Source organism: Crocodylus porosus, unplaced genomic scaffold (genome assembly GCF_001723895.1).
Source record: "Crocodylus porosus isolate Cpor-Errol unplaced genomic scaffold, CroPor_comp1, whole genome shotgun sequence".
Classification (NCBI taxonomy): Eukaryota; Metazoa; Chordata; order Crocodylia; family Crocodylidae; genus Crocodylus; species Crocodylus porosus.
Genome location: NW_017728907.1, coordinates 62,377,786 through 62,402,022, shown reverse-complemented (window position 1 = coordinate 62,402,022; position 24,237 = coordinate 62,377,786). Strand labels below are relative to the sequence as shown.

The 24,237-nt window shown below is 41.9% G+C and overlaps 1 protein-coding gene across 2 annotated transcripts in view; it reads left to right on the top strand.

The window, feature by feature from the left end:
* GNG12 (G protein subunit gamma 12) overlaps nt 1-22,812 on the top strand; it is a 46,880-nt gene extending 24,068 nt beyond the window's left edge. For both annotated transcript variants that reach the window (XM_019531601.1, XM_019531602.1), the window contains 2 exons: nt 17,926-18,043; nt 19,420-22,812. In XM_019531601.1, coding sequence (XP_019387146.1) covers nt 17,948-18,043; nt 19,420-19,545 — 222 coding nt within the window. In that variant the 5' untranslated portion in view covers nt 17,926-17,947 and the 3' untranslated portion in view covers nt 19,546-22,812. The remainder of the gene's footprint in view (nt 1-17,925; nt 18,044-19,419) is intronic.
* Nucleotides 22,813-24,237: the final 1,425 nt, after the last annotated feature.

Here is a 24,237-nt window from a genome sequence, read left to right as displayed (position 1 = left end):
CCCCAGCTGACTTCCTGCCCTTTGGGCAGGGGGCTGGACTCGATGATCTCCCAAGGTCCTTTCCAGCCCTGATGTCTATGAAATCTATGTTTTTGTCTGCTGATGGGTGTATATGACTGCAGATCTTCTAGTATTTGGAGGGGTGATCTATCTATCTTTTGAAAAGGAAATAGTTGTTTTCTTTTTCATATAAGAAAGTTCATGGTCTGTTAAGGAAGGCCCTGTCCCAGGCTAGCAATGCAAATAAAATATAGGTCCTTATATTCATACTTACATATAGTTTGTATTTTTTTATTGTGTCATAGGTACCTCTAATGCAGGTAGGAGTGCCCCATTTGCTATAGCCACTTCCTAATATGACTCCCCACACATCTGGAAAATGGGGTGCTTCTAAATTTAGAAAAGTTGTTGAAGGGTGCTGTAAGCCTAAAAAGATTGGGAACCACTATATTAAAGGTCATTAGGGATACTTTCTGTTTCCTTAACAATTCTTAACATTTTGTTTGCCTTTTTGACTGCTGCTGAACACTAAGTCGATGTTTTTAGTTAACTGTCCATACATACTTCAATTCCTGTTTCCTGTGGTAAAAGTAATGTGGAGCCTGTAATCATGTTAATACTCTCTGGGTGTGTCAGCATGAGACATTAACTGCGCCTAATAACACTGCAGAGTAGGGTGCTGGGCAAAACCTGTGCTAATATGGTACTGCGCAGTAGGGCTGTGCAGTACCATTTTGCTGCCAGTTTTGTTTCAGTGCTGTTTTGACCCATTTCGAGGTTGAAAGAGCAAAATTGAAGTGGAACGGATATAGTCAAAACAGCCTCGAAACAAAACAAGGCAAATTGAAATGTTTCACCGTTTCAACATTTCGCCCATAGGCTATAATGGGGAAGGTTGAAATAGCCTATAACTTTGTCATTTCTCGCCTGATTTGGATGAACCTTGCAGGAATGGTAGCACCTTCCGTGGGCATGAAGCTTGCCAAGTTTCAAGGAGATCAGTGCAGGGGGTTCGGAGAAACTGCACCCCAAAATCTTGAAAGCAAAACTCATGTCATGTGTATATGTTAAGCCACAGTGGGGTCAAAACTGCAGGCATGCTAGCCCCTGCTGGGTCCACGAAGCCTGCCAAGTTTCAAGGAGATACGTGCTGGGGCTTTTGTACCTTTAACAGTGAAGTTTGAAAGAGTTCCCAGCTCTATATTGATTGTTTCTTCTCATTAGTCTATGGTTTCATAGGTGTTAATCCTTGCTCATGAACTCATTGTGGTAGCTAGCTACTGTGTATTGAGCTGGTCCCTGAGTGAATCATGATTGATTGCATAACAAAGTAGCTAGCTAGGATAACGAGTTTCATCCAAATCAGGCCAGAAATGACGAAGTTTTATAAGCTGTGTTGACCTTCTCCATTATATCCTATGGGTGAAAAGTTGAAATGGTTTTGACCCTGTTTTGATGGAACAGAACAGATGTTTCAAATTGAAACTAAATTCAAAACAGAAATGCTGTTGAAACACTGATCGAAACGGAACGCTGCCATTTCGCACAGCCCTACTGCGCAGTAGTAGTATTGGGCTACTGTGCAGTTAGCATCTGTTAAAACCTGTGTGCCGCAGCTACTGCACATTGTTTTATACTTGCATCATGAAGTATTAAATCAATGTGCTGTAACTACAGCACATTAGTGAATGTATAGACGGACCGTGTGTGTGTGTGTGTGTGTGTGTGTGTGTGTGTGTGTGTGTGTGTATAAATATATACATAGAGTATTAATACTAAAACGCTTTTTAGGATTACTAAAACTAAGACAAATCAGCAGGGGTTGAACTACTATGGAACACGGAAATTCAGTTTTTTAAATAAAAGCAAACCTGAGATCTTTTTTTTTTTTTTCCTTTCTTTCTACCTGTAATTTTATAATATACTAAGTGGAAAAATAAATATGGAACCAATTGCATTTGTTGTGGTGGATCCCTGCTTTCTGGGTAAGGATTTCACAACAGTTAAGAAACAGCTTCTTTTTTTTTCTTTTTCCCCAAAACGTTTTTTAAAAGAATTTATAATCACTTAGATGTTTTGTTGACAGTGTAACATGCTGAAATAGCGTAATATCTAATTCAGCAAATGTATTGTTTATGAGTGTTCTGTTCCTCAGTCCTCTCCTTTGTCGCATTCACTTGTGATGCCTTGTATTTAAGATTGGAAATAGTTGGGTAAAGTGGTGTTAGCTGAAGTCTTGTTTTAAACAAAGAACTGGTGTTTAAAGAAAGACATCATATTATTGCAAAAGGGACCACCTTTTTGTTAAAAGTTTGAATAGTGCCTAGCACAATAGGGCACTGTAGTCCAGGTCTAAGACTCTTTAAGAGTTGCCTCAATGCTAGTAACTATAACTGACCTGGAGAATACAACTCTTAGTCTAGATATTATAAAACACATACAAAGTTTCATATGTGAGAGGAAATCCAGCTACACCAAAGTTTCTCAAGTATCTGAGTGTGGATCATATTCAAATAAACATCCCCCTACCCTCTTGCAATCATGTAATATCTCTGTGACAATGTACAACTACTGCAGCTGCTTGTATATAAAAGTATTAAATAAACTCATAGCTTATTTGCCTAATAGTTACCCAGTAGAGTAGCTAATTTTAATAGGTGAATAGATTTTTTTTTTTTTTTTTTTTTTTTTTTTTGTTATTAGCTAGTCACTCGTTTCATTAGTTCAGACGTTCAGAACTCTTAAGTGAACACCATTTGCTCTGGGTGACTTGCTGCCCTTCAGAGCTTCCTCTAAAACCTCAATTTCTGAGACAGCAGAAAAGTTGGCATACTATTATCAAGTTAAGAGAATATTCCATTTAATTCGAAAGTATCAATATGCTATGCTTGTCTTCATTAATTGATGTGCCTACCTAGCACATCAAAATGCATTTTCTACAGTGACTACCTTGTCTTGTATGATGGGTAATAATAACTGACCTTTTTGAGGCCTGCGGTATGAAATACATTATCCAGATAGCTATGATTTGCTTATTGTGCAGGGGCAATAGGGCAAATTATTCACTGCTACTGCTTTTTGTCACTGTATGACCGTACTTTTCTCAGAAGTCATAGAATCATAGAAGTAGGGTCGGAAGGGACCTTGTAGATCTTCAAGTCCGAACCCCTGCCTGGGCAGGAGAAAAACTGGGCTCAGGTGACTCCAGCCAGGTAGGCATCAAGCCTCTTCTTAAAGACCCCCAGGGTAGGAGCCAGCACCACTTCCCTTGGAAGTTGGTTCCAGATCCTAGCCGCCCTGACTGTGAAGTAGTTCTTATGGATGTCTAATCTAAACCTACCCTCCAACAACTTGTGGCTGTTATTCCTTGTTATGCCAGGGGGCACTAGGGGAAACAAGGTCTCTCCCAAACCCTTCTGGTCCTCTGTAGTGAGTTTACCAGGTCACCAGGTCCCCCCTCAGCCTTCTCTTGTGAAGGCTGAACAGGTTCAGGTCCCGCAGTCTCTCATTGTAGGGTCTGTCCTGTTGTCCCCGGATCAATACTTACATAGCTGAAAAAATTCAAGCCTGAAGAAAAAGATCCAAACTATTTCTTGTCTTGCCCTTTTGCAAGGATATTATTTCTTTTGTCAATATGATTAACGTAAGAAATATCTGTTCAATGAGCAGTAGTGGCTTTAAAGTAGTTTTACTGATTGAATTCCCTGAGTGAAGATCTTGTTTTGAAATGGCAGGTTTTTGTTTTGTTCTGGGTTTTGGTTTTTTGGGGGGGGTTTTAACTGCAGAAGGCTTATTTGCTTTCCAGCAAGCATTGAGTCATCCTTCTCCAGTTTGTATTTCCTTCTTGTGACAATTCCACAGCAAGGTTAAATCATCTCTTTAATGAGTGTAGTAGGCTCACAGCAAGAACTTCCATCAAAAATAAATAGTCTAAGCCCTCAATCGCATTAAAGAAATACAGATGCCATAGCAATGCCCTTTTTGTTTTGGTATAGTTAAGGTCCTGAAAGTGTTTCCATTATAAATGCTAATCTTAGGGATTCAGACCTAGATCTACAAGGGACCTTGGGCATGTCGACTCCTAACTTCTAGTTATTTGTTTCCCAGAGTTTAATACACACCCCTGATTTAGGCATCTAAGCTCCCTGTACAATGTATGTTGAGTTAGTTGTCCTATCTCCTTCTGCAATGTGTGGGGTGTGACTGCTGTTTATACTAATATAATCAGTCCTTGCACTGGTATTAATAAGGAGTGGACACAGAATATACTCATTCTGTGGTATAACTAACTTGAACCTGGTATGAAATTACCCTGGGAAAAACCAAGGGTAAAGCTACTCCAGTGAAAGATACAGTAGCATAAGAGTCTCGTCACACAGGACACTTAGTACATATTAAACCTGTGCAGTACTAAAATTTAGAACCTGTTCTGAGCAGTAGCACGGTAATGTTTACTACCATCTCACAGCTTGCTGATTTGTTAGTCCCAACCCTGGGATCTTTTGGGGCTACGGCAAGGGTGAGCAATTATTTCAGGTGGAGAGCCACTTACTTAGTTGTGGCAGGCTGTCGAGAGCTGCATTGGTAGCCCTGCCCCCTGGCCACCATCTTGGGACCAATGTCCCAGAGCCAGCACCAGTGGGGCCCAAAGCAGGGTGCATGCTAGCAGGGGTCTATGGAGCTGGGCTGAGCTGCACCAGTAGGGAGAGGGGGGAGCTGCCCCGGCTCCCTGCCAGCTGGGACCCTGTACTTCTGCCATCCTACTATGGGCCCCGCCAGCACTGGCCCCAGGATGCCGGTGCAGGCCCCGTGCTCCTTCTTGCTCCCCACCCACTAACTCCCAGTGCCCCCCCAGCCTCAGGTTACAGGTGTGGGACAGCACATAGCCCCAACCCACTACTCGCCAGCAGGAAAGAAGCTGGTGCTGAGCACGGGGAACAGTGGCACCTTGTCTGCCCTGTGGCTGGCACTCCCTGCTACAGGCGCTCGCAGCCCATGCAGGGCTAATTGGAGCAGGCACAGACAGCCCCATGTGGGCTGTAAGCAGCTACACCGCAGGGCGCCAGCCGTGGTGCAAGCGAGGGGCCGCTTTTGTCCGCACTCAGCACCAGCTTGTAACCCACCCCAGAGCTCACGCGATGGGCAGCCCACAGGTGGAAGTGGCAAACACTGCCCAGCGTGGCAAGCGGGGCCGCAACTGCTGTTGCCACGCACACCCCTGATGGGCGAGCCTGGAGCCAGTGCGGGGCTCAGGCTGGCAGTGGGTCCAAGTTACAGGGTGGTGCTGAGTGCTGGGTGGAGGGGGTGGAAGCAGCTCCTCCCTGCCCCATGCACAACACTGCAGCTGCTCACAGCCTGCCTGGGGTTGCCTATGCCTGCTCTGGACAGCCCTACGCAGGCTGCAAGCAGCTGCATCACGGAGCACCGGCCATGGGGCGGGCAAGGAGCCTCTTTCCTCTGTGCCAACAAGGAGCAGAGAAGGAGCCCAGGGAAAAGCTGAGTGTGGAGGGGGAAAGCAGCCCCTCCCCATGACAGGCACTCCTTGCTGCAGGCGCTTGCAGGCCTTGTGGGGATGTCTGGAGCAGGTACAGGCAGCCCCAGGAGGGCTGCAAGCAGCTGCAGCATGGGGCATGGGGTGGGGAAGGGGCCGCTTCCCCCACCCCCCACTCCCTGCCTGGGGTCCCTCTGGAACGGGGCAGCCACATGCTCCCAGGCCAGAAGCCCTGGCATGGGGGGCAGGGCAGGGCAGGTTCTGCTGGTGTGGGAGCCTGCCGGGCTTCCCCTGGGTCCTATTTCCTTTAGTTCCTGTCATTTTTGACAGGAACCAAGGGCAGATGAGTATTAATTTTCAACATTTTTTTTAGGGGCCCCGCAGGCCAGATAGAATGGCCTCGTGGGCCAGATGCGGCCCGCTGGCCAGATTTTGCCTGCCCCTGGGCTACGGGCTTTCACCTTGATCCTGGAGAAACCTGGTAAGTAGAAGATCCAGGATCCTTCCTCCTGACATGTGTGACTTTTTCCTAATCCCTCTCACAACAGGTCATAGGTGGCCAGGTCTGGGGCTACTTGGGGATTGAGGCGCTGACCAGAGTCAGAAGGAACAAGCAGATTTCAAGGACAAACTGGGTTAGGCAGCCAGGAGATCAGGCAGAGGGCAATCCAGGTTGCAGAGGTTTGGTACAATGGGGGGTGCTGCTGCCATGACTAGATGAGACTGCAAATTGCTCGTATTATCCAACGATAGCTGGACATGTGTTACTTAAGATGTTTTGGAGGTACTCCTTGCATGAAAAATCATAATTTTGATATGATACAAGTAGTTTAAGAGTGATATTGTAGCTGCCATGGTCCGTAAATTATGTGAGAGGCAAGGATTTCTTAGACTGATGTTTTTATTGGACGAGCTCTGCAGTTGGGATAAAGTTAGACAAGATTCTAAATGCAAAACGTTCTTTATCAGGTCTCTCATGAAGAATGTCTTGTATTCGAAATCTTACCTGACTTTTTCCCAGCTACATAGTTGATCCAATAAAAGAGATCTCCCTAACAAATCCTTGCCTCCATAATACAGTCACACTTCGCCCATGTTTTACTGCTTGAATGCACAAATGCTTGCCTTTTAAGTGTATTTAACACTTGCCAAATTCAATGTGCAACATAGCCCTACATGTCATTCGTCTCCAGAGCTATCTTGGGGATAAACCCTTGTTGTTGGCAAGCAGGCACTAACAGCTGCCCTGCCATCTAATAACACCTACGTGGAATACCTAGTTGTCTACCTCAAATCTTGGATGTAAACTACATGGGTATAAATGTTTTGTACATCCAGACACTTAGACTGAGCTTCACAACATCTGGTATACTGAATTGGGGCAGTGAGATTTCCAGCTGGAAATGCAGAAAGGAGGTTGTGTCTTAAATCCTGCCCCTGGCTACAGGGAAGTGCCTGTTAATAGCATTCACAGCTTGAAGCCCTCTCTTGGACTGAGTTACCTAAATTGTTCCATTAAAAGGAGAAAATGAGCCCTTCTTCTTTAAACTCATGGGGGGTGGGGCCACCACCCCTCTTTTGCAGTATCTGAGTGGCTAGATGCCAGAATGTGTGAGATTTATGTCCAATGCCCTCTTCTGCCTGAGGAGATGAAACTCTCATTTCTCAATTCCCAGGGAGTGGCCTGACCATCTGGCTAATAGGCTGTTCTTGGGTGGGGGACATTTTCCACACCACCTGCTGAGACCTTGCAGAAGGAAAATTGAGATGACTTTGGCCAGAGAGGATGGAAGAGGAACCATGACTCTAAAGCAGGGATTGGAGCCTGTACATGGGGAAGAGGGAGACCTGGGCTCCAATCCTTGCTCCAGGGACAATTTTATGTATTTTATTCAATGACTGTTTAGTGTAAAGTGCATTAAAAGAAAAACTTTCTCTCTTCAAGGAGCCAACTTACCTAAGTCATTTATTATTATTATTAATGACAGAAAATGCATTAAACCAAGATGGATAAACAAAAAAGCTCCCTCTGGAAGGCATATGATCGAGTAAATATCAGATATAAAATAGTTCAACTTTGCTAGATTGACAGATTACATTGTGATGAGGAGGGTGGCTCAGCCCTTCACAATTCCAAGGTACATGATGGAGTTTGTATGGGGTTTTTTTGACTGGGAACTTGATGGGAATTTCCTGCTTAGTAAAATCATTTTATTCCTAAGGCTGTTGTAAACAAGCCAACAGTGCTATAGTACCAAAGCTGATCAGTATTTTGTACTGGTTCTGGCTTTACAGCCTCTTAAACTAATTCCTGTCTTTTTAAATAGTTGCATGTCCTGTAACGTTCCAGTCTCCTGTCTCTTGGCTCGGTTCACTAGACAGTGGTGTGGCAAAGGCATGTAAGCAGTTTTACTGGCAGAGTTGTAAACATGTCAGTTCAGGTGCTGCCATTGAAATACAGCAATAAAAATATTTGCTTGTGCATTATTGTAAGTTCTGGTTAGTGGTTTCTTACATATCGTATTGCTCACACATGTCTGGTACAAAGCAGCCAGTGCTGTCCTAGGTTAGGCTTTGCTTATATAGTTGCACAACAGGAAATATGAATTGTTTTGAGTTCCTTAGACTGCAAACCATAAGTGGTTTTGTGATTTTTGTGCCCCTAAGACATTTTAACTTTGCTCAAAACTTAAGACTGAGAACATCTTAAAAGTCTAGACTTGGAGTAACCTGTTTTTTAATATTAAACCATTTCTTCCACTGTAAACACTTCTCTGTTTTGTTTGTGATTGACTACATCATAAATGCCTGGATGACTAGTGTCCCTTAAACTGTCTCTAAAATGGGCTGGCTGTCACTAGTTTGAATTTGGAAAGGAAGTATTTGTGGATGTGCCACATCGAAAGCCTTAGGTAGCAGGCATTTAAATTACTACAGAAGTCAGCATGTCTCAACTTCAGTTCTCAGCAATGTTTTCAGTTGGGTTGTATTTCTCAAAAATTAAAAGGTGCACTTCTGTTTCTCCACCACCACACATACATAGTCAATAGCATGCTCTTTCCCAGCCAAAAGAAGCAAATATTTGCTTTGTAGATGCTACTTTTTAGATACCTGCCTGACACTGGAATGTAATTATGTCTGATTTTTTTACATTGACCTGTGCCAGTTAAATTTTCTTCTGCTCAACAGTCCTTTCAAATGAAATCACTATGCATGCCCTGCAGATGGTATTTTAATAGCTGGGCAATACAGCTTTCTCAGTGAGCCCATGCTGTACACTGCAAGTGGATATTATTGGATCTGATAGGGGATGCAGTTATTTTCAAGGCTTTTAATGCAGCGTGGTGTGGATGCTAGACTAGACAGGAAGGTAGTTACAACTAACAGTTTGAGCATCTGTTTTGAGTCCTAGTGTTTGATGCCCATGATATCGGATACCAGTGAACCCTTGTCCCTCCTCATTGCCAAATTACACAGACTTCACACTTCCCAAAAACAAACCCAGACCTGGTTAGACCTGGTCATGCCAGATAAAGCGGGTATCAATGCTGAAGGTCCCCTCTCCCCTCATAAGTTATTGAAATAGACTTCTGTTTTTGAAAGTGGGGAACCTGGGCAGGCTAAGTTAGTTCTGTTGCAGTACAAGCTTCAGCTTACACTTCTGCCAGTATACTGCAGTCTTGGCTTGAAGCATCTTGTCTTGTATCTCTCTTGAGCCATGTTGGTCAACTGTGCTGGAATGTATTGCTTGGCTTTATGACCAAAGACATTTTTTATAAGTGACTTGAACATGGGTCTGCAGAGCTAAAAGAATTAGTGGTACACAGAATTAATTCACTACTTTCTTCTTTCCTCCCCTCCACACTTTGGCCCAAGGAGGTGAGTTAATTTTCAGTTGACTGTGGGAATGTGGAAAGAGACCATATTTATCAAATGAAAAAAAGACAAACTCAGTAAGGAGAAAAGCACATTTCAGGTTTCTAGAGCACTGTAAAAATACATGAGTAAAACTGAGTATTGGGGAAAATGATTGTAATTATCCTTTTTAGTGTGTACTAATTGCCTGAGTTTTGTTCTTCATTTTGAGCACAGTATGGAGTTGTACAAACTTATCAACTGAGGGTCACGGGGCAACTTTTAGGATGTGAGGGGGCTCTGTGCGAGTCGAAGCAGATTAGACGCACACTCATGAACAGGGATCCTAGTTTTCTCTGTTTAAAAATCATAAATTCTCGGATAAAAAAATCACAAGTTCTCTAATTAAACCCCCCCAAATCCACAATTAAAAAGAAACACCATTATAAATATATATATGGTGGTGTGAGAGAGAGATCACGGGTAGGCTTCCAAATTGCTTTAAAATTGTTTAATATATCAAGAAAACATTGTGTCCAATTGATCACCTTTTCTTGATATATTTACAATTTTAAAGCAATTTGGAAGCCTACCAGTGCCTCAATCACTGTAATAAAATGAATTCTAAATTCCTCTTCATTTTAGTATTTGATTTTTGGGTGTTTTATCATGGAAAATCAGAATTCCCCCTGCCCTCTTAACTCATCAGGATACAGGTCCAGGCCCCTTGCTCTCAAGGTGCGGCTCCCCCGGGCCTGTTGGTGCCCCTCACTCCCCACAAACAGTTCCCTGGCTCCCCCAGCCCTGTTAGGGGTGGTCCCCAGTTGCCAGGGCTACAGGACCAGGGACCTGGGTCCACAGCCCCCTGCAGCAGTGCCTGAACTCCTCCAGCTGCTGCCTGCAGGAGGCAATGGCTGCTGCAGCAGAGCAGAGCCTGGTTTCCCTTCCCTCGCAGGCAGCACAGCCAGAGTGGAGCCCATTGTGGGGGAGAGGGCAGATGCAGGCTGCCTGCTGTGGGCTCAGAGTCCCTGCCATGCTGCCCAGGGGGAGCCTGGGCCTACAGCAGACAGCCTGCACCTGTCCCTTCCCCATGCACAAATCTGGGGGGCACATGCCCCCACCCCAAGCCCTCCTAAGAGTGTGTACAGGCACCTGGGAGCAAGCCCATCTCCCCCTGCCCCCAGGATGAGCTGCCTGCAGCTCTGTCCCACTCCCTGCCAGGACCCTACAGTTATGCATTCTGGCCCTGGCCCCAAGCCGCAGCCCCAGCCCTGCTCAACTCCCCCCCTATGGGGGCCTTAATCCCTGTCCCCCTCCCACCAGACGTACCTGTGGGAGCTGCTCTCCAGGCTGCCTGGTGGCCATGTGCATGTGTACATGCACATGGCGCCCTAGGCCTGACCATCATCATCCCACTCCCCCCAGCCCCTTGCAGGCTGGAACTGTGCTAGTGTGCAGAGAGCTCATCGCCGAAGTGGAAAATACATGTGTTTCTCCACTAAAATGAAAAGTCTGCGTTTTTCTCAGTTGAAAAGGAAAATCCCATTTTTTGTCCCATTTTCTGTGGGAAATGGAAAACCCAGATCCCTGCTCATGAATGTGGAAGTGCAGCTATGGAGGTTTCAGTGTACATTTCTTACAGGAAAAAGGAGTCAAAAGGACCTCCAGGTTTATTGAGTCCAGGCTCCTAGTAACCCTATCATGTCCTTTTTCATGAACTTACTAAGCCCCATCTTGAACCCAGTGAGGTAGAAGCTGCACCCACTCCTGCTGGGATGTTGTGTCCTGAAACCTGCACTTCAGTTTATATTCTGGATACTTCACTGGTTTGTTTGACTCCACACTTTTTCATCTGCAACCTAATAATACTACTTCATCTTTCAGGATAGGAAACTCAGTCTTACTGTGTGAACCAAATGAGGTCTAACTCTATTGGCAATTGTACATGGTCTTATTTCACAGATAATAGTAATACACTAAATCTCTTAAAAACAAACTGTTCCTGGATAAATACTGTTGGCATTTCTGTTATGATGACGTTCCTTTTGGCATAATGAAAACTGAATAAGCTTCTGTGAAATGGTGGATTGGGAGTTTGGCACAAGTCTAGGTTCAGATACCTGACCCGGAGAGTCTCGAATGAGGGAGCTTCCTGGCCTGCACCTGTTTTTGGTTGTTCCGTGACAGAATTTGAGTGACGTTTTTCTCACACCTATCTGTATTGGAAGGAACTGTGAGTGAGTGGGTGTTATCATTTCTGCCTTCCTAGCATATAGCTATTGTCAGGTCTCTTCTTCCCACATTTTATTATCTTTATATCAGTCTTGCTTGTGAAAGCTACATATTGGAATCCTTTTAGTAATAGCAGGTGATTTGCCCGGTACCCAGTGCAGGGTCATTTGAGGAACCCCTCCCCCCAATATTATCTGTACTACAGAAGGTGGGATTAGTGTTGTAATCTTTAGACTGGCCCAGCGATTTATAGTAAAACCCCCTCCTTTTATCACATTCACTGATAGTTGACGATTTGGAGTGGTATGCATTATTTAAATTAGTTCTGAGCTTCTTCATCACTGCTGGAAATAAGAGTCACTAGAAAAGTAGGTCAGTGCTAGTAAACCATTGACTATTTAAATACCCATTAAGGAGCCATCAAGATCAGAAGGATTAGGAATGTGTTTTTAATATGCAGGTTCGAGGAAATAAATTTTAAATTATATTATTAAACCGTGTTCCTTCTATTAATAGGAGGCACTGCCTGTCACTTTCTAATCTAGCCAAAACCTTGCTAAAAAGAGTTCTTCCACACTGCGCATTTGGCATTTTCCCAGCTGTAAGAGCTTTTGTATTATGTGTCACCTGCTGAATGCTGACCGTATTCATTTGAAAGCTCCTGTACTCTACTGTTTCCCTTCCTGTATGCTGCTTATTTGCAGTCTGATCCTACTCTCATTAAAGCCTGAGAGTTCTGCTGCTAAATTCAGTGGAAATGGCAGTGGGACTTTGATCTTGCACTGCCTTCTGATTCACCATTGTAATTATGCAAGCATAATGGAGATAAGGTAATTTGTCAGGGGGTCTGTTCCCAGTAATATCTACCTCTTACACAGCAGGTCCAAACATGCTTCACAAAGAAGGTCAGTACCATTACTTGCACTTTACAAGGGGGAAATCTGAGGCACACAGAGAAGTGTCTTGCCCAAGGTCATCCAGCAGGGAGGGGACAGAACCCAGGATAGAATCCATGTGTCCTGAGTCTCAGTTCAGGGCTCCATTTACCATGCCACAGGAAGTACTCCATTATGTAGGCCTCTTGGGCTAAGCATTCATTAGAACTAACTCTGAAGTTTTGAACTGAACTGACAGTCCAGCTCAGTCCACAGGGCAATTGTTAATGCAGAGGTACAGAAATGTTGGGTTCCTAAACATTTACACGGACTGCCAGACAAAGTTAAAAGAAGTTTTATTGGACAGAACGTGGTAGGACTTCAGGGAAAAATAAATGCATTGTGGGGATGTTGCAGTTATCCAAAAATCAAGCAGCATAGATCATTCAGAATTAAGAAAAAGCTGAACTGAGGGGGTGTACAAATAGTCTTGACTCTGACCCATGTTAATGCTGTGATGTGACCACTTAAGATAAGTAAGGAACGTTAGTATTTGGGATCCCAGATTAGATGCAACTTTTGTATTTTTTCTTGCTCCTAAGCGTGCACAGTATTTTAGGTATGGGCCTGAATTGATTTATAACATGTTCCACCTCTAAAAAGTATTTTGTGATTTGCATCATATTATTTCATTGTCTTTTGCAGTTCAATAATTGCTGTCTTTTCTCACATAAAACACACCTCAGAATATCTTTTGTTTTTGAAAGGCAGAATGAAAAGATGATTTTTCCAGGGTTCTGGCTGCATAGAGCAGAGATAGGGCCTGTCTTCTGCTAACTCACCCGCCCTTTCCTGCTTAACTAAGACTTAACTTTAGCTGCTCCTGAAGACTGATCTCCATGGGTGGATATCTGATTCTGAAAAGCGGTAAAGAGTCTCCAAGGCTGTGAAATAGGAGGAGATAAACCAGGACAACTAGCAAACTGCAAAATTGCCCCAAGAAAGGTTAGCTGGGTTAGTGGAATGTCAAGACCATTAAAAAGAAGAAATGATTATTAATGTCTGAAGTGAAGAGCAATGAGCCATTAGATCATTTGACTCCCTCAGCTGCCTGAACAGCTGCTGCACTTTGGAGCAGGAATCAAAGCAGGGGCCTTCTTTCCCAGGCAGAAAATCAGCTTCACTGCTTAATACATTAACCCTAGTTTTGGAGAAAGGTGTATGTTGTATGGGAGAAAATACAGTAATTAGATACTTTAATGTATTATTTCTGAATATGGAACTTAACTGAGATTTTTTTGTTTTCTGAGAAGTCACCTAAACAGGGTTTATCTTGTGCATCATGTTTACACACTTAACAGTGATCTTTGAAAGGATCTCAAGGTACCCATGGCGCCATAACACCCTCATTGAGAATTGCTGATTTAGACAGTCTGATCAGTTGTTTGAGCCTACTGAAAAGTGGGTTTGTCAAGCCTAAAGAGGGTTGCTGGAGAGCAAAATGAAGGGTAATTCTCTTTTTTAAAATAAAAGGACAGGCAGTGTCCAAAGTTTAGGATCAGACCAGAAGCAAGCAAGTTGTCTTGCATTTCTGCAAATGGTGGGATATTTCTTGCTGTCCATTAAACTGGGATTCTACTTTTGGGCCCAGCTGCAGCATGTAGGACTCCTGTTGGGTTGTACCTTTTGGGGTGGTCTCTATAGAAGGCTTGCAGGATCACACCTTTCATTGTTAGTTTGACCAAGTTGTAAGAAGTCACTTCAAATGGAGGCCCCATGGAACAGGGGAATCTTCTCTAAGCCCATGGTAGTTGCCTTAATCTTCTGAGATGCCAACGGTTCTTAGCTTCAATTCCAGTCAGTTCAGAAGAGATCATTCGCTACTTGGTGGGATCCATGCTAGTGTGAATTAACTGTAGGAAGCAGAAATGTCTCTATCCAGATTTTTAAAGCATTCATCTTTGTCTCTTATAGTCCTTTACTGTTTTCTCTAAACCAGCAGCTGTAGGAAATGCAAATTGTGTCACTTCCTCACAGCATTCCAGGAAGGTACAGAAAAAATAGTTCTAAATAACTAGGTCAAAAAGAAAAGAGAGACTGGGCTGCAAAGTAAATGTTTGATACCATAATGTAGTGTTCCACTTTGTTTGATCCTGTTTAGCGCACTGATCTTGATTTATTTGCAGCTGGCAGAGTGCCAGCCATAAGAGCTGACCAAGCAGACGTATCCATATGATAACAGTGGTGATACACTATCTTGCCTCTAGGAATTCAGGCTAAGAGCCTCATCTCAACTCAGAGGGATTAGACTAGTTACTAAAAGTGTCTTGATTAGCAACAAAACAGCTTACCCTCCTACTTGATTTATCCAATGTTTATGGCATTCTTGAATTAAATGGGTAATGGGCAGTAGGTTGGTTATAAAGAAAGCTATCTTCATGCTTTCTTAGTATGTGTGTCATTTGTCTCAGATTCTTCAGTGCAGCTATAACAATTAATTATTATATACCTTCAATTATTAATTTTAGTACGATCTGCTGAACTAGGACACCATGATAGGTGCTCCTTAATGGAATTCCCAGTGAAGAGCCAACACCATATGATTATTCATTTTGCATTTCATTCAAAATAGAGGCTGCAACTCTTCATCAAATACTTCTCTGCACATGAGGTCCAGATGTGTCTTTTGTTGCTGTGGTTTAGTTTGTCTTTGGAAAAGCCATACCATCTGCTTAAAATGAGACTTCAACTCCAGTAGTGATTGAATCCATCATGATCTAGAACATGCCCAGGAATATGTCTTGATCCTCCTTAAGAGTAGGGCTGGTCAGAAAATGTCCATTAATTCAGATTTGTCAGAAAATGCCAGTTTTGTTGGGCCTGAAATGTTTCACCTAAAATATTGTGGATATTGTGAACTATTGGGGAATCAAAGACTAGGTTCCCAGAGAACCCTGGTAGGCTGCTGGTGACCTAGACTTTTAAATATTAAGCAGTGCCAGAGGCTGTCTGCCACAGAGCCAGGACTTTGATAGGCCTGGCAGTCTGGTTCTCACTTGGGCTGGGGTTGCGGTCCTTGTACAGAAGTAGGAATCAAAGCCTGGAAGTTGAGACAGGATTGCATGCTGTGGCTCAAGGCACCTCTGTATAGCCACAGGTGGGGCCCTAAGGCATCCAGACTCTGTGGTCAGCTGGCCCCTCAAGCTAGCTCAGCTAGCATGCCCTGGAGTCTGGAAGTCCTGAGATCCCCAGCTACTTCAGAGTCACACCTAGGTACCCAGGGCACTTGTTCAGCAGAACTGACATCCTTCTCAGTTTCACGGTTGCTAAATTTCATACAGCAGCTGTGGGTCATGGAGACTACGCTCCATTTGAGAGAGTCAGTTTCAAAAAGGGGACTTGTCAGGGATTTCTGTTTTGTAAGAGATTTGGTTCCACCAAAAATGGAAATTTTTGCAAACTGTAAAATCTGGCCTTTAGCCCATCTCTGCTTCAGCATGCCCCTATCAATTCAAGATGCGTCTGTCCAGGCTTTGTGAAATAACAAAAACATAACAGTAGCTGCTGTATTGAGTGGATGTGGTCCCTTGCCATTTAGCAGAGGGTAACTTTTTGCGTCTGTGTCCCTTATGTACAATTGGGATATTTTCCTCCCTTCCTGTACAGTGCACCTGTACAGCAGGATTATAGTCATAAGGGACTGATGATAAATCAGAGGTATTTACATCTTGTAGAAGGAAGCCCTTACAACAGCTCTGTTTCAGTAAGATGGAAAACAAGAGTTTCTGGTCAGGGATGTCTTCAAGCAATCCAGTAATATTCCACATAAAGTGAGAATGGCTCAATCACAATAAGATGTCTTATACTTGCTTATTGCAAAGCTAAAAAGGCCAGGGCAGTTGGAGGGTGCTCCAGGATTTACCAGATCTTCAAAGTTTGAATGGTGTACAAATTAACAAAGTAACAAATTACAGTTGAACATAATTGAATGCATTTAGGTAGACACAATCAAGAAACTTTTGTAAGGGCTTTGTTGCGAGACCTCCACAAAGCTGGGCAAGTACTGAAAACAGCAGGCTGAGCAAAACTCTCACTTAATAATGTACTTGTGCTGCAGTTTGGGTTTAGATGGCAGTTTCTCTCTCCTTTTTATTTTTATTTTTTTGTCTTGGCTGTTGTTGAGTTGTACCTGGCACAGTGACAGTTTTTCTCTCTGTCTGTGTAAGGTCTTACACTCAAGATTCTCAGTAACTACTTCTTAGCCGTCGGTTATGTCAGAGTGTCTTTGATGCTGGGAGGTGGTCTCTCATTCCTGTGCCTGGCTGCCAAAGAAATGCTCTTCTTTACTGGAGTTGGTTTAGTCAGTGTTTTTAACAAAGCTGTGATCAAGGCCTGCGTTCGGGTCACTCAGACTCTTCATTGGGGCTAGCGTTATGCACTACGGAGTCAGTCTGCAAAAGCTTTGAGAGAATTGCAGTCATGCAACTGAGATCTGTCACAAACTGAGCAAGTGTCTTCACTGCTCACAGGTGGTGTGAGACTGTCAGAACTCTGCATGTACTGCTTTGAGTTCTTCGCAGAAGAAAAGTATGATCGGTCCAGAGTTTGCTTGCTTCTACCAGTGATGCGTCTGGCTCTGTGCAGGGTTGGGAACATGGGAGTGTTTTTCTCCACTTTGGCTGTTAAGTCTGATTGCATTAAGGAGTTGGAAACCTGTTCCTGAGCTGCTACAGAATCCAAACAAAAGTTTATATGTGATGTGTGGCAATGAAATGGGGGGAAGGAGGAGAGAGCAGGGATTCCATATTTGATATTCCTCCCTGCTCTCGGCAATCGAGTGGACAGTGCCTGTGCCCCTGTCTCCCTCCTGATCATATGAACCAGCTGGAAGAAAGTATACATGCACTGTAAAGACTGTTGTAAAAAAACTCCCTACTTGCATCAACAATAGAAGGGAGTCAAAGGGGAAGTGTTTGTCTCTGACACATTGTCTCTTACACCCCAGCCTTTGCTCAAGCCTATGCACAGATCATCCCATGATAATCAGTAGTAATAGGCTTTGGAGTGCAGTGTGTGGTTCAGTCTAGCAAGTGTATAGCTCACTGCAGTTTTCCATAAGCTACTGTGCACATGTCTGTATTTAAAATGAGCATATGGACACATTTCTGAATATTTTGCATCTTTGATCAGAAACATATTTATTCCATTAGCTAGAAGCAAAAAAAGAAAAAAACAACACCACCTGTTAATGGAGTTTGTATTTTGTACTAATGCTCTGGGAACTGGAAAAAGAATATAATAGTTTTATCTGTACTATATAGGCTCTTTTATGGTATTTTAGCTGTAAAATATAAAATGTATCAACACTTTTTTTGTAAACCTTTTTGTTACTGTTCATGAATGTGGGCTCTTTCCATGCAGACAGATTAAGCCACCATTCCATTAAAAAAATACTTTTTTTTTTCTTGACAGAACTTCAAAGACTTAATTAAAAATGTCTAGCAAAACAGTTAGCACCACAAACAATATAGCTCAGGCCCGAAGGACTGTTCAGCAGCTAAGACTAGAAGCTTCAATAGAAAGAATAAAGGTAAGAAACTCATTTATTTACATTTATTTCTGCATGAACTGTATGGAATATGGACATTATATTTTAATAAACTCCCTATGTATAATCACATTGGATAGGATAGCTCTTTATTATGGTAGTTTCTTTACTCAAACAACTGGTACTTACTTTAACTGATTCTTTTTTGTTACCTTAAAATATAGCAGCACTAACAGCATCATTGGATACTTAATGGGATGCAGCTAAACAACAATGTACAGGGGTAGAGGCAACCAAGTTTTTGCCACCATCACAGTTGTCATTGTGTGGCTACCAGCAACAGCTGCTTTTTTATTTGTGTCCTGTCCCCACCCAGCAACCACTGAATTGGCACCTGGGGACATTGCCCCGTTTGCCATGCCCGGGTTAAGCCGTTGCTTAATGGCCTTGTGGGAGCACCAAATTCTTCCTGTCGTGAACTTATGATATAAATGTTTAATACGCTTACAGAAGGTGGAAGATGAAATATATAATGAAAAGTGGGAGTGGTTTTATTTTTTCCCTAGTTAGTTTACTATCTAGCATACTGGTTGCCTGATTCTACTGAGATGGTTAGCTTTATCTTTGTAGGCATCTGTAGGGCTTTTGCAAGAAAAAGGGAGATGAGACCTGGCATACCTAAATTGGAGTTTAAAAAAAAAAGGTGGGGGGGAAGGGGAAGCTTTAATAGTAAAGAGTCTTGTGCAGCTAAAATCTCACCCAGTTTGATGTGGATTTTTGCTTCTTACCCATTTCACTCCAGTTTTCTAACAAGTATTAGCTGTCAAATGCCTTTCCACAGGCCAGCAAACCAGTTAATTCCCTGATGTGTAGGGGCATATATTAGTCAGCTGGACATTAGGAACAAGCAAGGGGAAGACTGTATCTCTTTCCTAGAAATTGTAAGCCTCTTACAGATACGGCAGTACTTACTGACTATAATGGCTAAGGACCAAATCCACATACTGGAAGGCTAGTGTATTATTCTGAACGCGCTACTCGGTTTTAAATGCTGTTGTTTGAATCTCACAGAAGTTAAATGTTACTCTTTTCTGCTCTTGCAAACTTGTCCCAAATTACATTTAAGAATATGTACCTAGCTCTCCCTTTTCTTCCTGGCTCCACTCCATCTTCTCTTCCACCCTCTCTCTTTCAGCATCACAAAGGCCAGTCTATCAATCTAATAAGCAAAATCCAGAAACTTTTTGCTCTTTGCATACGGTTTAGTGACCTTGCCCCTGAACCTGAATGATGCCTTGATTTCTCCAGTCCTGTTCCTCCATGTGCAAAACAAAGTCACTGTAGCTCAGCCCATTTAATCATATTACAGCATGTCTGGAATATTTACCATTTTATGACTTGTTTCACTTTTTCTTCAGGTGTCAAAAGCCTCAGCAGATTTAATGTGCTATTGTGAAGAACATGCCAAGAAAGATCCTTTACTAATGGGCATACCTACTTCCGAAAACCCTTTCAAGGATAAGAAAACGTGCATTATATTATAGAGGGGCAGCAAGTGCCTCCATAGTTTTTCCAAGCAAAACAAAAAGGCAGGTTCTTAAATAACATAATGGTCATCTGGTATCAGTAGCTTAAAGCAGCAGTTCTTTTACCATGTGCGTAAATGATTTTTTTAGGTTTTTTTTAAAAGGCTTTGGGTTTGGGATTTTTTCTTTTAGCCTCCTTCCTACGAAGCCAGATTACAAACTCAGTTATCCTCTTCCTTATAAAATGGAGTGGGATTTGTGATGTAGCTAGTAATTCTGCTGTGCCAGCTCTTCTGTAATGAGAAGGAATGGGCTGCGGTGGGGTTCTTTTCTAAATGTTCATTAAGTATATTTCAGTTGGGCTACGCAGTCAAAACCAAAGTTGCCTGAGCATCATCTACGGACCAGAAAGACAAATCATTTGAGTTCTAGTCAAGCATATTTTTGTGCATGTGTGTTTGTTTATGTGGATACACGTTCCAAAGTGCATTCTCTAACAAAAGACTCCTCGCAATGACTGCTTCAACTGTTGATAAACTTTGGAGGTTCCTGCCTTTACCTTTTAGTTATGTATTCATTTTTTAAATGCAAAACCTGTTTAAGTCAAGAATCAGACTGTTGATGACTTATGTAATTGTTCATTTTGAAGAGGGTTTAAAAAGCAGAATTTATGTCCTTGCATTTTGCCCTTCTAAATTTTCCTCTCTAATTAGGGTCTGTACCAGTAATAGAATCTCCCAAAGTAGAGACATGGAAAGAATCAAATACTTAAAAGACAAGCATTTCACTTGCCCTGCTGCTAGGTTGAGACGCAGGATTCCGTCACCACAAGTCCCATTTAGGTTTTGGCTACTTAAATTCACTTGTTTAAATAAAAGAATGGGGGGAAAAAAGCCAACTTGTACCCAGATTTTGATCCAGTAAATGTAATTAGGCCTGTTAAACACTTCCATTGTTTTTTTTTTTGTTTTTTTTACACACACACGCACACCTTATACAAGTTTTGGGTAGTGATGGAATAACTGAGTGGAAAGAAAACGATATTGACTTAGTAGGCTACAGATGTATTTTGTATTTTTCTGTAACTAGCTGATCAGTGCTTGAAATTGTCATCTGTCATAACTGCGCATTTCTGTAATAGTATTTACAGAATGTATTAACCACTTGTAATTTACTGTCTTGTTGCATATTTGTCTAATTCTATATTAAATTATATAGACACTTGATAATATATTGAGAAAATATATATGCTTTTCTTTAACAAACCTCCATCCAAAAATCTAAAACTAAGGCTGATTGTAAGAAGAAAATATACTGCTTATTCTGTGCTGACATTCAAATTATTTTTATAATTAGAATATTTTTCTAATGACAATTTCAAAAAAAATCTAGATTTTCACACTGATTCTTATTTACCATGTTCAGTCTATGATTTTATAATGCTTATTGTTGTTAATAATAATCAACTTAACTACATTATTTCATATCTGCACTATAGAGAAGTAATCAAACTCCCTGCCTTCAGTGCTAAAATGTATTCCTTTCAAATTAGTCATCTTAGTAACCAACTTTTTAGTCCTTTTTTATTCCAATTTTAATTGGGCACATGTAGCAAAGTGTTTAATTTTATTTAGAACTCCAGAAGAATACATGAAGAGATAACATACAGATACAGATGCAAATCTTATTTTGCTTTCTGACTTTTTTCTGCTGTTTGACCATTAAATTGTAAGGCAGCTATTTGTTTATGATCCCTCTGTCTGATGCTGCTCTAATCTACATTTGTTCAGATAAATTAGAACTGTGCAAACTCTTATTTGTGTTATGTAACCACTTTTTTCTCCTCAAAGCAAGGCAGCACGAATTTAACTTTATACTTTTTTACATAGAATTTCTGATAAACGAATCCATTTTTTCCTGTTGCTACTTTCATATAAAATCTACGCAGTATTTTTAAAGCTGTATTTAAGTGCCATGATTTTGGTTTTTTTAACTCACTTAATCAAAATATATAAACTTTACAAAATATATAAACTGTAGTACTTAAGAATGTCTCTCAAATATGTTTCTATAATATAGACAGTGCTTGGAATCTACTAGTAAATGTTTGGGGCCTGGGATGATTACTATACTGCATTTATAATCTATTGAAAACTTCTTTGTAAGTATCAGGATTCTAAATGTTCACAGTGCCATTGAAAGAAGATGTAATGATTATCCTGTTCAGCAATATTTAACATTAAGTCTATTTTTCTACTTTTTTCATACACTTTTGACATCTTTACAACATCAAGACAAAATTTATAGAAATAGCTGTTTGACCCTTTCTTGTGCATTTAAAGAGCGAAAGGGTTGTTTTAGAATGTGATTACATCTTTAACCACAGATGTACAATCAAAACTAATGTGCCAGCTTTTCTTTCAGATGCTGTCTGGCTTTTAGCCAAAAATACATTGGAACTTACAGCTAAAACAGTTAAATGAAACTGACTACTTCTGTTAAGCTTTATAGTTTTTTAAGAAATTCTCTGTATGTTTCATACAGGTGAAATGCAAGATGTAGTGGCATCTGAGGGCTCAAACAATTATTTATGGAGATATAACATTACTTGTTCAGTATATAATGTGTAGTATAAAGCATACGTTTTATTGTCGTCTTGTTAAGAGGATGAGCCCTTAATTTGTGAAGAATTTATGAAGAAATAGAGGTTTTCTAGTTGATTAAATGAAATTATGGATGCCAAACCATCCAAATTCACTGCTCTTAGAAATTTAAGGGATTAAGTTTTAAAAATTATGTTCAGCCAGACTGGCTGGCTGGAACAAATGTGTGACAATACTGTAACTTGGTGCTCTGAATACAGATGCCTCAAATGTAAAATCTTTGTGTGATGTTAGGTGAATCTGATACTATTCCAGTGTTTTCAGTATTTCTTTTATAAACTGAGAATACCTACTTATTCATATTTTCTATGGGTTTAATAATTTGATTCTTTAACTACTAAGAATTGTTTTATCATTATGTCTTCAGATTCACATGAATATCAGACTGATTTGCCTTTAATAAACAGCTTTGTAAAATGCTTTATGTTTATCTAACAGCTTTCTTTTGCTATTTATGAGTGAGCCTTTTATGAAAGCCATACATTGCGCTTTTTGTTTGGAAAGTGGTTTGTTGTAGCAGTGAGAGAAAACACTGTTAACCAAAAGAATGTAGTTCACAGCTAACGTATTCACTACCATGGAGATGAAACACTTTATTAAAATATCACTGCTTTTTATACTGTTTCAGCTTGTCATTGTAGTTCAGTTCTCTTTATTCCCCTTACACTTGGGTACAGTGCCTATCTAATAATATAAGTATGAACCTACTGAATTCATGATCTTTACGGAAACTGTGAAATTGGTAGGTGCCTGCTAAAACCCCAACATCTGTAGAAGTGGAGGGACTGCAAAAAAGCAGAAAAATGGCAGCAAACAGCAAGGGGCAGGGAGGAGTGCTGCAAAAACTGAAAAGGGTGGGAAGCCCTGGTGTCCTGAAGTATAGAGAAGGAGACCGGGGGGGCAGGGGTGGATTTTTATGGCAGAGCACAGTGGACCCCTCTGGCTGAGGGACCCCAGAAGTCTTGTCTCTCCCCAGGGGTGGAACTTCTGGGGCCCCTCGGTCAATCAGAGGCATGGGGGAGGGCGGGGGGCGATGCTGCCACGATCCACCTTGATAATGGTGACTGGCACCATGCTTGGACTGTGAAATCAGGGGAACAGCTGCCCTGAATTTGGTAGGTCCCTAAATATAAGCCAAGTTGTCAGCCATGCAGAGGGCTGCCTGCCCAATGGTGTTGCATACTGGCAGAAGTGATGGCGACTTTTGTAGAGAATTCAGGCTCAAAATTAAATATTGTGGGACAACATGACAGACTTTCTAGTCCAGTTTGGCACATCACGAAGGTTTAAATTTTGCAGAGTGAAGAGAAGACATGGTACTCTTGTATAATACTGCAGAATATTTTTAATTTCCCCTTGTGGAAGGAAAACCTTCACAGTATAGCAGACACAGTAGCATGAGCCTGCTCCCACAGCAAGTCAGAACTGAAAGCCCTGAGAGGAACTCCAACTGCAACAGTCGCTCTCAGGTAAGTATTAACTTAGTTGCTCAAGGATGACAAACCTTAATCCCACTGTTGTTTTTTACCATTGATCAAGAGGAAAGATTTGCAAGTGACACTTCTCATTCTGGTTCTGTGTATTGGTGACAGTTAAGTGTTAGTTCCATCCTTTGCACACAATAAAGGAAAAGCCATGGACACCAGGAGAGTAACCAAACCTTAGGAGTCCAGGAGAACATGCATGCTCATATTCTGAGCTTCTGCATGGTCTGTATGTATTAGGTGTTGGATTATGATGTCTCCAGTAGATGGAAATTGGATAAGTACCACTAGTTTTGTCATTCCCTGACATGCTCCAATGTAGTTCCATTGTTGTGATGGTTTTGCCTGCTTACACCAGCTCTGCATCCTAGTTTCATAGTTTCATAGTAGCTAGAGTCGGAAGGGACCTAGGTAGATCATCTAGTCCGACCCCCTGCCTTGGCAGGAAAGAGCACTGGGGTCAGATGACCCTGGCAAGGTGCTCATCTAACTTCCTTTTAAAAATCCCCAGGCTAGGAGCCTGCACCACTTCCCCTGGAAGCCGGTTCCAGGCCGTAGCCGCC